Below are 17556 nucleotides of genomic sequence, written 5' to 3' on the forward strand. Positions count from 1 at the left end.
GGATCGGGCAGTGTTTCGTTCTGCTGTGCATGGGGTCGCTATGAGTCGGAAACGACTCGACGGCACTTAACAACAACAACAACAACCCATTTACATGGAGCCTTATTTTTTGCAAATTATTTGAGCGCAACTTGGACTTCTTCCTTCAATACCATTGGCTCTTGATCAGAAACTACCTCCTGAAGTGTCTGAACATAGATCAATTCTTTTTGGTACAGTGATTCTGTGTATTCCTTCCATCTTCTTTTGATGCTTTTTGCATCATTCAATATTTTATCCATAGAATCCTTTAATATTGCAATTTGGGTCTTTAATTTTTTCCTTCAGTTCTAGCTAAAATATCTTGAGAAATGCCAAGTGTGTTCTTCTCTTTTGGTCTTCTAATTCCAGGTCTTTGTACATCTCATTATGATATTTTACTGTCTTCTTAAGCCATCCTTTGAAATCTTTTGTTCACCTCTTTTATTTCAACATTTCATCCTTTTGCTTTAGCCACTACTCTCCATTCAAAAGTAAGTTTCAGAGTCTCTTTTGACATCCATTTTGGTCTTTTCTTCCTAGCTTGTCTTTTTAGTGACTATCTGCCTTCTTCATGTATGATGTTTTGATGTCATCCTACAATTCAACGAGTATTCAGTCACAGGTGTTCAATGCATCAAATGTATTCTTCAGATGGTGTCTAATTCAGGTGGGATATACTCAAGGTCACATACTGGTTTTGTGGGCTTGTTTTAAATTTCTTCAGCTTCCACCTGAACTTGCATAGGAGCATCTGATGGTCTGTTCCACATGCAACTCCTGGCCTTGTTTTGACTGATGATACTGAACTTCTTCATTGCCCTTTTCCATAGGTAGTCCATTTGGTTTCTGTGTATTCCACCTGATGAGGTCCACTTGTAAAGTCACTGCTTATGCTGTTGAAAAAGAGTATCTGCAGTGAATAAGTGGTTGGTCTTGCAAAATTCTATCGTGCAATCTCCAGCGCCATTTCTATAACCAAGACCATATATTTTCCAATTTCCAATGATTCTTCATTTCCAACTTTCACATTCTAATCATCAGCAATTATCAATACATCTAGACTGCATGTTTTGTCAATTACAGACTGCAGAAGCTGGTAAAAATCTTCAGTTTCTTCATAGGAGCTCTGGTGGCATAGTGCCTAAGGCATTTAACTGCTAACTAGAAGGCAGGTGGTTCAAACTCCTTGGAAGGAGATCAGGCAATCTACTTCTGTAGAGATACCACTACAGAAACCCAAGGAGGGGTCACTATGAGTTGGGACCAACTTGATGGCAGTGAGTTTGGGCTTTTTTTTGTTGTTGTTGTTTTCATGGTTGGTGCATAAATTTCAATATTAGACATATTAACTGGTCATCCTTGTAGGTATACAAATATTATCCTATCACTGACAAAACTGTTCTTTAGGATTGATCTTGAAATGTTCTTTCTGATGATAAATGCAATGGCCATTTCTCTTCAATTTGTCATTCCCAGCATAGCAGACTGACTGTATGACTGTCTGATTAAAAATGGCCAATACCAGTGCATTTCAGCTCACTAATGCCTAGGTTATAGATCTGTATGCATTCCATTTAATTTCTGACAACTTCCAATTGTCTTAGATTCATACTTCATACATTCCATGTTCCAATTATTAATGAATGTTTGCAGCTTTTTTCCCATTTTGAGTTGTACCCCATCAGCAAATGAAGTGTTTCCCTTTTTTGATATTTTGGAACAATTTGAGTAGAACTGGTGTCAGCTCTTCTCAGAATGTTTGGTAGAATTTGCCAGTGAAGCCTATGGACAATGACATTTTTTTCTTGTTGTTATTATTTTTTCTATGACCTGTTCCATTTCTTCTTTTGTTATGGGTCTGTTCAAATTTTCCACCTCTGTCTGTGTTAGTTTAGGTAAGTAGTATCTTTCTAAAGATCTATCCATTTCTAATGGGATTTTAAAATTTGTTAGTGTACAGTTCTTTATAAGACTCTGTTATTATCCTTTTTATTTCAGTGGCTTGTGTTATATGACATCTCCAATGCCGTTTCTTAGTCATGTTATTTGCATCTAATTCTTTTCCATTGTTAAATTTCCCATTGGTTTGACAATTTTATTAATCTTTTCCAAGAATCACTTTCTAACCTTGTTGATTATTTATTGCTTTTCTGTTCTCTTTTCATTCATTTCTGATTAAATTTTGATTTCTTTTTGTGACTTAGGCTTATTTTGCTGCTCTTTTTCTAAATGATGGAGATGTTAGGTTAAGACACTGATTTTGGCGCTTTCTTCTTTTTAGATATGTGCATTTATTGTTATAATTGCCCTCTGAGCACTGCTTTTGCTGTGTCCCATAGATTTTGGTATGTTGTGCTTCCACTTTCATTGGATTCAAGGAATTTTTTAATTGCATTTTTATTTCTTCTATTACCCTGTAGGAGCTCTCGTAGCATAGTGCCTAAGGCACTTGACTGCTAACCAGAAGGCTGGTGGTTCAAACCCACCAACCACTCTTCAGAAAGAAGGTTGGGCAATCTACTTCCATAGTGATACTGCCTTAGAAACCCAAGAGGGGGTCGCTATGAGTCAGGTCTGACTCGACAGCACGTAACAACAACAACAACAACAACAACATTACCCTGTACTTTTTAAGCAGGGTGTTATTCAGTTTCTATGTGTTTGCTTTTTTTTCCCCCCCTTGATGTTTCTATTGTTGCTATCTTATTATATGGCATTGTGATGTGAGAAGATACTTTTTAGTATTCTGGTGGTTTTTAATTTATTGAGGTTTATTCTGCGGCCTAATATATGGTCTATTCTGGAGAATGTTCCAATGCACTGGAAAAGAATGTATATTGTATTGTTGTTGGGTGGCGAGTTCTATATATATATCTTTGAGATCAAGTTGGTTGATTACATTTTTAGTTCTTCTGTGGCTATGTTGAATTTCTTTCTAGTTCTACCCTTCATTGAAAGTGGTGTATTGAGGTCTCCTACTACTATTGTGGAGCTGTCCATTTCTCTTTTCAATATTATTAAAGTTTAAATATTTTAAAGCCCTTTCATTGGGTGTGCAGGTATTTATTATGGTTATGTCCTCTTGTTTGACTGACCTTTTAATCATTACATAATGTCCTCCCTTGTCTCCTATCGTACTTTTTGCTTTAAGTCTATTTTATCAGAAATTAATATTGCCACTCCTGCTCTTTTCAGATTGCCATTTGCTTGCCTTCTTCTTTTTCAACCTTTGATTTTTAGTCTATTTTTGTTTTTATGTCTTAAGGATGTCTCTTGTAGGTCATGTTTTCCTATTTATTCTGCAACTTTGTTGATTGGTGCATTTAATCTGTTTATATTCAGTGTAATATTGACAAATATAAATTTACTGCTGTCATTTTGTGGTGCTGCTGATTTCTTTGTTCCACATAGTTTTCTGTGCTGAACTCATTTTGTTTATGGATTTTCTTATCAGTTTTGTCATTGCTCTTTTTTTTAGTATATGCTAAATATTTGTGATTTTCCTTTTTTATTTTGATAAGAAGATTTATTAATTTTTTGTGAGGTTACTCTGTGATTTATTATTTTCTTCCCAAGTTTAAAATCATCTTGATGTCTTCTCCATTTGGAAGTGCTGTACACCTACACTATTTATTTCCTCTCTTCCCTTTGTAGTTGTTCTCATTTACAAATTGATGTCTCTGATTCTCTGTTTGCAGTCTTATGGGTTTATTTTACTTTAGATAGTTCTCTATCTGGGCTGGTTTCTGGGTGATATTGTCATGTGCATTAATTTCAGGTTATTGTCTGCTATTGTTGGTTCTCTGTCCAAAAGACTCCCTTTTAGCATCTCTTGTAAGGTTGATCTTGTTTTTACAAATTCCCTTAATTTCTCTTCATGGGAAAATGTCCCAATTTTGCCATGTTTGATAGACAATTTTGCTAGGCATATAATCCTTAGTTGGCAATTTTTTCTTTCAGTGTTTCATCTATGTCATCTCATTGCCTTCTTGCCTGCATGACCTCTGCTGAGAAATCAGAGCTTATTCACATTGGTTCTTCTTTGTAAGTAACTTTTTGTTTTTCCGAAACTGCTTGGTATAAATACTCTTATCCTAATTATCTTAGGAAATCATTTATTAAAACATGCAGGGAGAATTTTACCTTAAAATTTCTTTTAGGTCTATGATTTTATATATGGTCAAGCAGTTATCACACTTTATATAAAACACTTAAATATTTCATTTTACAGTTTATAAATTAAAGTAGCAAATATTTAAGCCTCATAATTCCTGGACATCATCAAGTTTAGATTTCAGAATTATTTTGTTAAAAACCACCGATGTCATTTTGAGTACTCTGGTGTGCCTTACCCAAGTCATGGTATTTTCTATTGCCTCATATGCATGTGAAAGTTGGACAATGAATAAGGAAGACTGAAGAAGAACTGTGTGTCTGCAATTAAGGAGTTTTCAAAGAATACTGAATATACTATGGACTTCCAGAAGAATGAAATTTTTCTTGGAAGAAGCACAGCCAGAATGTTCCTTAAAAGTGAGGATAGTGAGACTTTATCTCACATACTTTAGATGTTATCAGGAGGGACCAGTCCTTAGAAGTACATCATGCTTGGTTAAGTAAAAAGTCAGCAAAAAAAGATGGATTGACATATTTGCTGCAACAATAGGATAAATAGGATAGTGTGGGATGGGGCAGTGTTTCTTTCTGTTGTACACAGGTCACTGTAAGTCAGAACAGACTCAACGCTATCTACCAACATTAAAGACTTATTTATTTTAATCTCTACATCAGGTACAGACAAAATTCTAGAAAAGGCAGATAGTAAATATTTTAGGTTTTGCAAATCATACTCTGCCAATGTATCATGAAAGCAGTCATAGACAATACATAAATGAATGAGTGTGGCTGTACATTTTTATGCACACTGAAATCTGAATTTCATATAACTTTTACATGTCACAAATATTATTCTTTAAATTTTTTCAACCATTTAAAAGTTTAAAAACCAAATATTAGATAACGGGCCATACCAAAATAGGTGGTTGATTGGATTTGGCCAGTGAACCATAGTTTACCCAGCCCTACTCTGTATCTTGCTACAACAACAAACAAACAAACAAACAAAATGTAGAAAAGCAGCTAATAATATGATTTTTAAATAATATTGTAATAGCTTAATGAAAAATTTTAAATAATCACTTTATATGTGGGTAACAAGTAAACACTAAATACCAATTAATACTGGCGATGAAGTAAAATAACCAAATTAATAGTTTACCTGTCTACTTAGCTTTGATTACTGAAATAGCAACATTGTGTAAGAAAGTTTTATTGTCTTAAAAGTTTTAAATAAATGCAAGAACAAAAGCTGAGAATTGGTCTCTTTTTTTTTTTTTTAAGTAATAAAATGGAAATATACGTTCACACATCTGGTTGCTTTAATCAAATGTTGTTGTTGTTTCTCACTGCCACTGAATTGGCCCACAATTCATGCAACCTACGCATAATGGGATTGGACCACTGAGATCCATAGGGTTTACACTGGCTGAATTTTTTGGAAGTAAATCACCAGATCATTCTTTCCAGTCTGTCATTAATCAAATAAAAGTGCTTAAATAATACAAAATATTGTTTTCAGAAATCTCTAGTGTCACTAAGAAAACCCTACAGTCTAAGACAGCATCTCATCCCTGTACCACACTCCATGAAAGAAAATTGAAACAATCACACCTCCCTCTTCTTTGACAACAAATTAACAAATTCTAAATACTACACCAAATACTCTACAACTTAATAATTCAGTTCAGAGCAGGGAACCAAATGCACTGATTGATATTGGTTATGTCTAGGAAAAGCAATTAAAAAAAAAAAAAAAAGGGACAGAAAGACTGGAGCAACCTGTAGCAATAACTGGAGAGATGAAGAAACAAGCAGTAGGTATTTAATATGAAAAGGTGAACCAAAAATAAAAACAAAATAGATTTACTTTTCAAGTTAAGGAAGCAAACAACCTCCTACCTGAGATGCAATGAATTACCTGGTGTGGCTTTTCTAGGCTAGTCTTTGTAACTCCCACAGGATTACTGGGTGGGACCACGCACATAAAGTGTGTAGAATTCTGATGTTAGGATTGGTTAATTTTGTCGTTCTGCCAGGCTTAAAATGAGCCCTCCTAGAGACAGAGGAGGGAATCTCACTGCCATCAAGAGAAAAGAGCTGGATTGAAGTGGAGCGCATCTTTGGACTCGAGACCCCTGTGCTGGACCTCCTTGGCTCAGAGATGCCCAGTGGAGAGATGTCCTGAGGAAGAGATATCCCAGTGTAGAGATGTCCTTGCTAGTGGAGAGACGGTGACAGTAGAACCAAGAGGCACAAGACAGAGTGGCAGGCTTACCTGGCCTACAGAGGCAGAGGCCAGAAAAACAGGACGTTAGGCCAGAAAGGAGTGTCTGAGGGCACAGCAGAGGGGAGAGTGTCCTGATCAAAGAGTTGTATCCTGAGAGTGTTCCTGAACTGTAGCCTGTTACTTCCTTAATAAACCCTATAAAAGTGTGTATTGTCTGTGAGTTCTGTGTGGCCATTGCAATGAATTACTGAACCCAGCAGAGAAGCAGTGAGTACCCTGGGATGGATGGTTGGTGTCAAAGTTGGTAAAAAGGATGGTGGGTGGTAGCATGTCTGGCCTCATAGGAACAACGCTTGGGCTGCTGATGGTAATTCTGTCTTCCTCTTGTGAAGTTAGAGGAGGTCAGAAGATGACGTCTCCATGTCCTTTCTTGTACAACCCAACTTTAAAATAGTGATCTTGATTGTCTACAACCATATATAAATAAAAGTGGGTGGTACAAATGGTTACCATACTTAGTTGCTAGCCAAAAGGTTGCAAATAGGTATCTCAGAAGAAATACCTGGTGATTTGCTTCCAAAAACTCAAGCCATTAAAAACCTTATGAAGCACAGTTCTACTCTGACGCACAGAGGGTTGTAATGAGTCAGAATTAAATCAACAGCAAGTTTGTTTGTTTTTTTTTTAACTGGTATTGTTAATAAGAACAACAAAAACAACTGAGTATAAGATAAGAAACTGTACATTATGTTTCGGTACTGCTAAGCACACCAGACTTGATATAAATGAAATGCTAAATGATGTCTCAACTACATACTGCTTAAATACAGTGAATTAAAATGTAGGATATTATATCTGATTCTCAAAGTTTGAATGGGAGGAATGGAATAACTGAGATACACAGTAATTAAAGATTACTTGAAATTCAACTATAAATATATGCAAATATTTCAAGATTATATAGGAATTTGATGCAAATGACTCAACGTAGTTAACTACCTGTCATTCCAACTGTGAAGAATCAAGCAACATTCTGGAAGATAAGCAGTGCAAAGAAGAACTATAAAATAGTTCTCCCTATTTTCTTTGGACTATCGCACTGTCAAAGGAGCTCTGGTAGCACAGTACCTAAAGGCATCTGACTGCTAACCAGAAGGTTGGTGGTTCAAACCCACTAGCACTCTGCAGAAACAAGATTGAGCAATCTACTTCTGTAAAGAAGTAAAAACTCAGTGGGGGTCACTATAAATCAGAATCTACTAGAAGGCAGTGGGTTTAGTTTGGATTTTGGTTATTACACTGTCAAAGACCTATCTAGCAAATCCTACAACAGTACCAACTGTACAGGCCCAGGAGACAAAGATCATCTACTTCTGACATCAGATTTTGTGGTAGGTAACAAATCTCACTCTACTCGTCAGCTGTGAAATCTCAGCTTCCCTTCCCTGTTCAGATCCCAGATGCCTACCCACAGCTCACTCAGCCACCCAGGGCTAGGTCAGCAGGTACTGGGCTACAAGCTCAGAAACCCATATGACTCCCTCCATACATCAGGCCAGCAGGTCCCAAACCTAGAGTTTTCCTGTATCCCCCAGAGTATCAGTCAAAGCTTGGGAGTCCACATGAATCCCTCCACTTCAAACCAACTGGCTCTCCTTGCTCCACTGGGTATGATAATTCACTGTACTAGCTCACAGAGCTCATGGGAGATACTATACCTGAAATAACAGCTTTTAATATAATGAAAAAGGATACAAATGAAGAGATACATAGGGTGAGTTCTGGGAGCTCAAAACTCTGTGTTCTTTAGCACAGAGGAGCTTCCATGTGCTAATGATGGAGGCACTACCCTTTCCGAACCCATTCTCACCAACCAGGAAGCTCTCTAAGCTCCATCTTTCAAGGTCTTTATTGGCTTCACCAGGTGGCCATGATGTATCATGCCTCATGAGGCTTAGTCAGTATCAGGATCTCAGGTGAGCCTCTGTCCTCAGAGCTCTAAGGAGTAAGATTAAAGGCCAACTGGCTTTAATCCAATACCTTACAACTAAGCGTATTTACTTTATGAGGTTCTGATTAAAATAAAGCCAAGCGTAATATATATTAACTCAGTAAACATATACTAGAAAGATCAATAATACCAAGGATAAAAGCCTCCCCAAAAGTTACTTCCTGGAGGGGTGGGGCTAAAAAAAATGTTGCTCGCCTATTTCATCAAAAACATGCATATGTGTAAAACTGTAGACTTTCTCAAAAATGAAAATAATCCACAATTAGCTTAACACTTTGTTCTTGTTATGTGCCGTCGAGTCGGACCCGACTCATAGCGACCCCTCCTTGGGTTTCTGAGGCAGTATCACTACAGAAGTAGATTGCCTCATCTTCCTTCTGAGGAGTGGCTGGTGGGTTTGAACCGCCAGCCTACTCTAAATAATCCTAAATTTAACTAATATTTACCTCAATTATATACCACTGCTCAACTACATTTTAATCTTTTATAATTGATAGGCATCATAAAGATTTTTAAAACACTCAAAAGTATTCTCCTTAAGATCACAATAAGGAAAAAACAACGTATCTAAATTTTTACAAAATAATACTGCTCTTCCTTAACTCACCAGAATGTTTTATAGAACAAAATAGAATGCATAAGAAAATATTTATGCATATTTGAAAAAGGAGAAACTATGCAAATTAAAACCAATGACAATCACCATTAAATTAATTCAGTGGAGAAAAAGGAAAATCTGTTGAAAAAGACCGTAGAGATAAAAATCAAAGATAAATGTGAAGAGAAAAAGTGCAAAGACAAGAAGGAGAAAAGTGGGGTTCTAAGTGATAAAGAACTCTGGTGGCATAGTGCCTAAGGCATTTGACTGCTAATCAGAAGGTTGGCGGTTCCAATCCACCATCCACTCCTCGGAAGGAAGATTAGGTAATCTACTTCCGTAGAGATACGCCTCAGAAACCCAAGGAGGAGTCGCTATGAGATGGACTGGACTCAACGGCAGTGAGTTTGGTTTGGTTTTGGTGATGGTGTAGTGGTTACAGAATTTGGCTAATAACCAAAAAGTTCAGTGGTTCAAACCCATGAGCCCTTTCACAGAACAAAGATAGTGCAGTCTGTATCTGCAAAGATTTACAGCCTTGGAAACCCAATGGGGGTCACTATGAGTCAGAATCAACTTGATGGCAGTGACTGAGAAGTGACAGAAAAAAGGAAGACCAAAAAAAAAAAAAAAATGTCTGGAGTTTTGTATAAAGTACGACCTTATTTAAATTTATATTTGGATTTATTTAAAACAAGTAGATGAAATTATTATAACCACATGTTCCTTTAAATAGTAAGTACAGAAATAATATGCTTAGCCTATAACACATAAATAAGCCAGCAAAATCAGACTGAATTGAAGGGTTACATGATTGCCACAATGTAATTAAGTACCAAATGTGCACCTGAAATTATTACTGCATCCAGAAAGCAAATAACATTTAAAAATTGCAGACATTAAGTTATATATAAGTGATACACATAACACAAAATTACACATAAGGATGAATTCATGGACTATCATAGTCCAATCTTTTTGCATTGGTTTGTTTAGACACGGCTTTTAATCTTTTTAAAGTTTTTCTAATCGCACCAGCATCAGGGAAAAGGTGATGACATGCAGCCCAGTAAGGAACTCCTGGATGTACTCCAGGTGAAATTCCTCTATAGATAAATATGCACAGTGACTTTCATTACTTTCTCTGAAGCAAAGCACAAGCAACGTAGCATAAGCAGAACATAAGCCATACCTTTCTTGAAGCCCTCGGCCATGCATTTCTCCTTTCCATTTATATTCATTATCTTCAGCTCTTTGCTGCTGCATTTGATCAAAAATAGCATGGTAATGTTCATATTGTCCTCGAGGAGAAAAAGACGGAGTGACTGCCCCTCCCCTGACAAAAAAGGGAGCCTAGGATTTAAACAAAGAGCTCTCACATGTTTATCTCATAAGGCCTACAAAGCCCGTAGTATCCTCAAAAGAAAAAAGTAATTTCCAACAATTGACTTTAAAAAAGCAATTACTTAATTTGTACACACTAATAAATACAAAACCCAAAGCAAAATGTTTTCCTACTATATTTTAACCATTAATAATCAAAGAGTAGTAACTTTGTTACTAATAATAAAACATAATATAATGGACAAAGAAAAACAATAAAATGTCACTAAATTCATTTAAATATGGAAAATACGGTCTTAATTAACAAGTTTTAAAACAAGCTTCTAAAATACATTTCATGATTATGTTCTATTAAGCTTAAATATGTATGGTTTTTAAACTAAAGGAGAGCCTGCTTTTATAACACTCAAAATTATACTTAACAAAATCATTTGTATATGGCATTTAATATACCCCAAATCCTTCAATTCACCAAGCACATATTAAGGTTCAAATACCATGAAATCATATCTTATGTATAGATGAAAGAAGCAAATCATATCTATCCTTAAGTACTTTACAATCAAGTTGGGAAAGAAAGTTCATAATAGAAAAACACCTCAAACTTCTGGTAAATGAATGATAATGAGGGACACTCTAAATAGTAAATACTGAACAAATTTACAAGGAGAAAAAAATTATTAGAAGTAAAATCCCTGAAAAAAAAGTTTAAATACCTAGACAAAAATAAATGCTGAACTTAGCCTTGAAAGCAATATAACAAAGAAAGATACAAGTCAATGCAATAAAATAAAAATAAGCAATGTATGCATGTATTTGGATGTTGTGAGAGAGGAAGTATGAAGGACAGATATAATCAAACAAATATGATTATAAGGAAGGCAAATAAAGAATGTTAACCTTGTCAATAAAAGGCTAGTTGCTATCAAGTTTGAGCTCGTGTAATAAATAACAGAAAGCATTTATAAACTTTCTCATAGTAGTATACCAAATAGCTTTAAAAAAAAGGTCAAAAGTCAATAGACTAATTACACTGTTGCACTGACCTCAAGGCAGGAAGCCTAGAAATAAAGGCAGTCACTGAAAAAGTTAAAATCATGAGGGCATTGTGGATTCTCTGCTGGAATGACAAGATAAAGGCAAAGATAAGGACTCAAGCACCTAAAAAACTCATACTTAGGAAATAAAGCTGTCATAAAAGGATAAAAGAATAAAAGCATATGATGCAAAAAAGTCATGGTAGAGTATCATTAAAAACAGAAAATCAGTAACACAAATGTAGAAGTCAAATGGCACTGAATATAAGACAAGTTTATACGTCTAAAGTTGCACAGCAGCCTTTAAACAATTAATTTATTTATAAATGATGAGAGCAGATGCTACAATGCTGAGAGTAAAGGAGGAAGAGTTTCCAGGTGATAAAACTTTAAGGAAGAAGTCTGACTAAGAAAAGATACAAAGATTCCCTTGTTTTCCTCTAACACAGTATCACTAAGGCAAAGGAAGACACTGAGAGGTGCACAAGAGTTGCAGACAACAAAGGTAAACACTATTACACACAGAATTCTGCAATATCAGTAATATCAAATAATAATCTCTATGAGGGAATCCATAGGCAGACATACAAGCTAAATAGATATGGGCAGGCAAACAGGACTATACCTACAACTATATGTAAGTTTGTTGTCATTGTTGTTATATGCCGTCAAGTCGGACCCAACTCATAATGACCCCTCCTTTGGTTTCCGAGGCGGTATCACTACAGAAGTAGATTGTCCAACCTTCCTTCCGAGGGGTGGCTGGAGGGTTTGATCCTCCAGCCTTCTGGTTAGCAGTCAAGTGCCTTAGGCACTACACTACCAGAGCTCCCATATATAAGTTTGGCAGAGGCTATATCTACAAATGTGTTTGTATATGCTGTAAATACATCCATGTATATGGCAGAGCAAACGGGGCAAAGTTATGAAACCTTCTTACCCATAACCAAACACACTGTGGGAATGAGTCACTGGGTTTGGGTACCTAGGACCACAGTCTTGAGGAACAGTTAAGTCAATTAGCATAAAATAAATCTCAAAGACAAGGTTTTGCATCCTACTTTGATGAGAAGCAAGTGGGGTCTTAAAAGTTTGTGAGAAACCATCTAGAATGCAACTATTGGTCTCTCCCCATCTGGGGAAAAGAAAACTGAAGAAAATTAAAGACTCGGGAAACAATTAGTCCAGTGTACTAATGGATCATGTCAGTTACACCTTCCATTGGCCTGAGAGCAGGAGAAGTAGATGGTGCCTAGCTACCACTACCACTACTGACTGCTCTGATCAGGACCACAGAAGGTCCCAGAAAGAATAGGAGAAAAATGTAGAACAAAATTCAAAATTATAAAAAATATCAGACTTACTTGTCTGATAGAGACTGCTGAAAGCCCCGAGACCATGGTTCTTAGACACTCTTCAAACCTGGAACTGGACCCACCCCCAGAGATCACCTTTCAGCCAAACATGTAAATAAGCTATAAAGTAAAAACAGCACTCATGAGGAATATACTCCTCAGAATAATCAACCACACAAGACCAAAAGGGCAGTATTTGCCCAAAAACAAAGCTCAGAAAGCAGAAAGGGGCAGGAAAGAAGGATGAATGGAAGCAGGAAAATGTTGTTACACTGAGGGGATGGCAACTAATATTACAGAACAAAGCGTGTACAGATTGTTAAATGGAAAATTAATTTGCTCTGCAAACTTTCATCCAAATCACAATTTAAAAAGAAATATACAAAGAAAAATATTACAATCTAATAAAAGAAACGAGTATAACCCAATGAGATGACATTTGTTTCAACACCTTGACATAGTAAGTTGCCCACAATTTTATGAAAAAAAGTTATATTTAAAAAAATCATCTCAAGATAAATTCAGATAATTTGATGTTCAAGTAACAAGAAATAAAAGTTGCTAGAAACAGAGATAATGAATAATTAGGCAGGAACCTCCATCAAGGGGCTGCTAGTACACATCCTCAAAATGTACACTTCAAGACCAGAATTAGAATTCTGGTAAAACACAGTCAAACCTACCATGACACTGGTACTTCTTTGAATTTAATCTGCTACTAATATCATTTTCACTTGAACTGCAATGTTCTAATGTTTCTCTTTATCAAAAAGTAGGTAAACATCTCTAAAGATGCCAATGCTCAAAATAATGTTGAAAATTAAGGCATTTGGAGAGTTTGGGTAAGATGGCAGCATAGGCAGAAAGACTGCACAGACTCTCTTCAACAAAGAAAAGGGGAACCAGTTAAAACAGATACAGAAGATAATCGTGGACCCCTCAGCCTTGAAAAGAAGGATATAGAAGTGGACTAAACTCCAACTAGCAGAAGAATTTGCATGAAAACACAAAAAAGGAGACATACGGAGTTGCAGTCTGGCAGCGATCCTGATGGCACAGACAGCTTGGATACTGCTGAGTGGTGGCAGGTTCTAAAAATGAACTTAAAAATCAGCCCTGTTAGCCAGGGACTGCACAGAGGACTGCTCTGGCAGTTGGGGAAAAAAAGGGGAAGCAGTGAAGAGGAAGGTGGGCTGAGCTGTGGATTTTTGCCTGTCTGGAGGGTGCAGCCATTTTGAATGTTTACAAGAGGTTTGACTCTTTTGGATATTTAAAGAGACAGCATTCTTCCACATTCCAGGAACTTAAGAACAGGCCCAACTTGCCGGAAATCAGGGTATTCTGGAAGCAGATGAATCGAAAGGTACAACATTCCCCTTCTTACTCTTATACCCCACACTCTCTTGGTGAATGGAGGTATGGCCATCCCTCACTTCCACCCACCTTCTGGGCTGGCAGGAATTTCATCCCAGTCTGCGTGCTCCTATGGAGCCTAGATGCCCTGCGCTGCCAAGATTTTTTTTTCTTTCTTCTGTTTTTTAGATTGTTTTTGTCTGTTTAAAACTGTTACTATTAATACATTTGTCCTTTTTACTATTATTCTTTGTTCTCCCCCTTCCAGGATCTAGTTTTCAACTTTTTTTCTTTTCCCTGCTCCTAGTTGCACTTTCTTTATCTTTCTGGTGGTTAACCCTGTTCCTTGTTTTTCTTTTTTGCATTTTTCCTATTTTTTTTTTCATCATTATTCTCCTTCTCTAACTTTTGTCTCTTATTGCCCACTATGCCGATATCGCGGTGTTTTCTTTTTTGTTACTGTTCGGTGTGATAACATGGTGTGTTTTTTTGTCCATTTGCTTTACTTTTTTGATGGTTATTTAACTGTTATTTCTGTCTGAGTAGAAGACAGCACCAGCCCTCATATAACACAACAACACCCACACTTCCTGCACCTTCACTTACTGAATGAAAACCACCACTTTCCTCTCCACCAACGAGTCAATGATAAACAACCACCAAGAAGAGACTGACCCACTCTTGGCTACTCTTCACAAACAGTTAACAGACATCTAAATACAACAGCACCATGATGACTGGAGACAACTGACCATCGCAGTCCACACAAAGAAGCAAGATAAAGCAGGAGAAACAAGGGACCAGGATCCAGACCCAGAACATATCCCTGAGGAAGAAGCAGCATTGGAACTCTCTGATAAGGAATTCAAAAGAATTTTTCTTAGGTATCTTCAAAGGATTGAGAGACAAGACCAAAGAAAACACAGACAAAATCCTAGAAGAATTTTGGGAGAAAATACAAGAACAAAACAACAAAATAAATGAAAAATTAGAAGTGATTCTAAATCTACAAATAGAAATGCAGAAGATTAATACTAAGTTGTCAGAAATAGATAACACATTGAAAGGGCAAAGGAGTAGAATTGATGCAATAGAAGACAGATTTAATGACACTGAAGACAAATACCTGAATACTTCTTTGGAAAGAGATCAATCAGAAAAAAGATCAAAATAAAATGAAGAAAGCCTAAGGTTCATGTGAAATACCATCAAAACGAATAACCTACATGTCACTGGAATTCCAGAATAGGAAGAGAAAAATAAAACCACTGAGAATATTGTCCAAGATTTGTTGGAGAAGAACTTCCCTGATATGACGAAAGATGAGAATATATCCATTCAGAAAGTCCAACAAACCCCAAACAGGATAGACCCCAAAAGAAAATCACTAAGACATATCATCATCAAACTCGTCAAAACCAAAGACAAAGAAAGAATCCTGAAAGAAGCACAGGAAAAACAAAAAGTTACTTACAAAGGACAACCAGTAAGAATAAGCTCTGATTCCTCAACAGAAACCATGTAAGTGAGAAGGCAAAGGGATGATATATATAAAACCCTGAAAGAGAAAAATTTTCAACCAAGAAATTATATACCTGGCAAAATTGTCCATCATATATGATGGTGAAATCAGGAGATTTACAGATAAGCAGAAACTAAGGAAATTTGATAAAACCAGACCAACCGTACAAGTGATACTAAAGGTAGTCCTTTGAACAGGGAACCAAAACAGCAAACAACCAACCATTAATACAAAAGCTGACATAACCCAGAAACCACAGCTATGAACATATCCAAAGTAAAATCATCTTACAAGATTGTAAATAGGGAACCAGAGACATCAATTGGCAAGAGAAGACAACTACAAACCAATAAGAGGGAAAATACTGTGTATTAAAGAACTTCTAAATGGTGAGGAAGTCAAGAGAGTTGCAAGATAGAATGGACTGTTCTAAACTTAGGGAGAACATTATAAATCACAGGGTAACCTCAAAGAAAAATGATAAACCTTCATATCACAGTAAAAAAGAGGACAAGGACAAATATTCAGCAAATACTAAAACAGTAGCAACAAAGGAAATGATAACATGGTTCATAAACATAATGAGCTCAGCACAGAAAATAATATGGAACAAAGAAACCAGGGACACTATGAAAAAACACATAACAAAATGACAACAACTAATTTATACTTGTCAATAATTACACTGAATGTTAACGGATTAAATGCAACACTCAAGAGACGGAGAGTTACAGATTGGATAAGAAAACAAAATCTATCAATATGATGTCTACAAGAGACACACCTAAGAGACAAAGACAAAAATACAATAAAAATCAAAGGTTGGAAAAAGATATATCAAGCAAATGGCAACCATAAAAGAGCAGGAGTGGAAATATTAATTTATGATCAAACTCACTTTAAGACAAAGACCACCATACGAAGGACATTATATAATAATTAAATGATCAAGTGAACAAGAAGACATAACCATAATAAATATCTATGGACCCAATGAAAGAGCCCCAAAATACATAAATTAGACTTTAGAAGAGTTGAAAAGCCAAATAGATGACCCCACAGTGATAGTAGGAGGCTTTAATACACCACGTTTAATGAAAGATAGAACAATTGGAAAGAAACTCAATAAAGATACAGAAGAACTAAACAATACAATCTACCAACTTGACCTTACAGACATCTACAGAGCACTTCACCTTACAACAACACTATATACATTCTTTTCCAGTGCACATGGAACATTTTCTATGATAGGCCATATGTTAGGCCATAAAGCAAGTCTTCATAAATTTAAAAACATTGAAATACTCCAAAGCATCTTCTCAGATCAAAATGCTATCAAATTAGAAATCAACTATAGCAAGATCCATGGAAAAAGCATAAACATATGGAAAAGAACAACACCCTCCTTAAGAAAAACTGTGTAAGAGAAGAAATAAAAATTGAAATTCAAAAATTCCTTGAATCAAACAAGAATGAAAACACAACATACCAAAATCTTTGGGATACAGCAAAAGCAATGATCAGAGGTCAATTTATAGCAATAAATGCACACATTGAAAAAAGGAGAAATGGCCAAAATCAACACTTTAAACCAACATCTCCAACAATTAGAAAAAGAACAGCAAGAAAAGCCTACAGTCACCAGAAGAAAGGAAATAATAAAGACTCAAGGAGACATGGATAAAACAGAAAATAGAGGGGCAATAGAAAAAAATCAACAAGACCAGAAGTTGGATTTTTGAAAAGATTAATAAAATCGACAAACCACTGGCAAATTTAACAAAGAAAATGAGGGAGAGAATACAAATTAACATGAATAAAAAATGAAATGGTTGACATCACAACAGAACCAACTGAAATCAAAAGGATAATATCAGGATGCTATGAAGAACTGTACTCCAACAAATTTGAAAATCTGGAAGAAATGGACAGATTTGTAGAAACACACCACTTACCTAAACTAAAA

The 17556-nt window shown here is 36.0% G+C and overlaps 1 protein-coding gene across 1 annotated transcript in view; it reads right to left on the minus strand.

The window, feature by feature from the left end:
- The window catches only part of LOC103207321 (serine/threonine-protein kinase Nek1-like), a 278788-nt gene that overhangs the window by 248641 nt on the left and 12591 nt on the right, over positions 1 to 17556 (minus strand). The window contains exons 2-4 of the mRNA XM_007952898.1: positions 11497 to 11509; positions 10169 to 10312; positions 9954 to 10082 (exon numbers count right to left, since the gene is read on the minus strand). Coding sequence (XP_007951089.1) covers positions 9954 to 10082; positions 10169 to 10312; positions 11497 to 11509 — 286 coding nt within the window. The remainder of the gene's footprint in view (positions 1 to 9953; positions 10083 to 10168; positions 10313 to 11496; positions 11510 to 17556) is intronic.

This window comes from Orycteropus afer, unplaced genomic scaffold (assembly GCF_000298275.1).
Source record: "Orycteropus afer afer isolate SDZICR_OR568_19922 unplaced genomic scaffold, OryAfe1.0 scaffold00364, whole genome shotgun sequence".
Classification (NCBI taxonomy): domain Eukaryota; kingdom Metazoa; phylum Chordata; class Mammalia; order Tubulidentata; family Orycteropodidae; genus Orycteropus; species Orycteropus afer.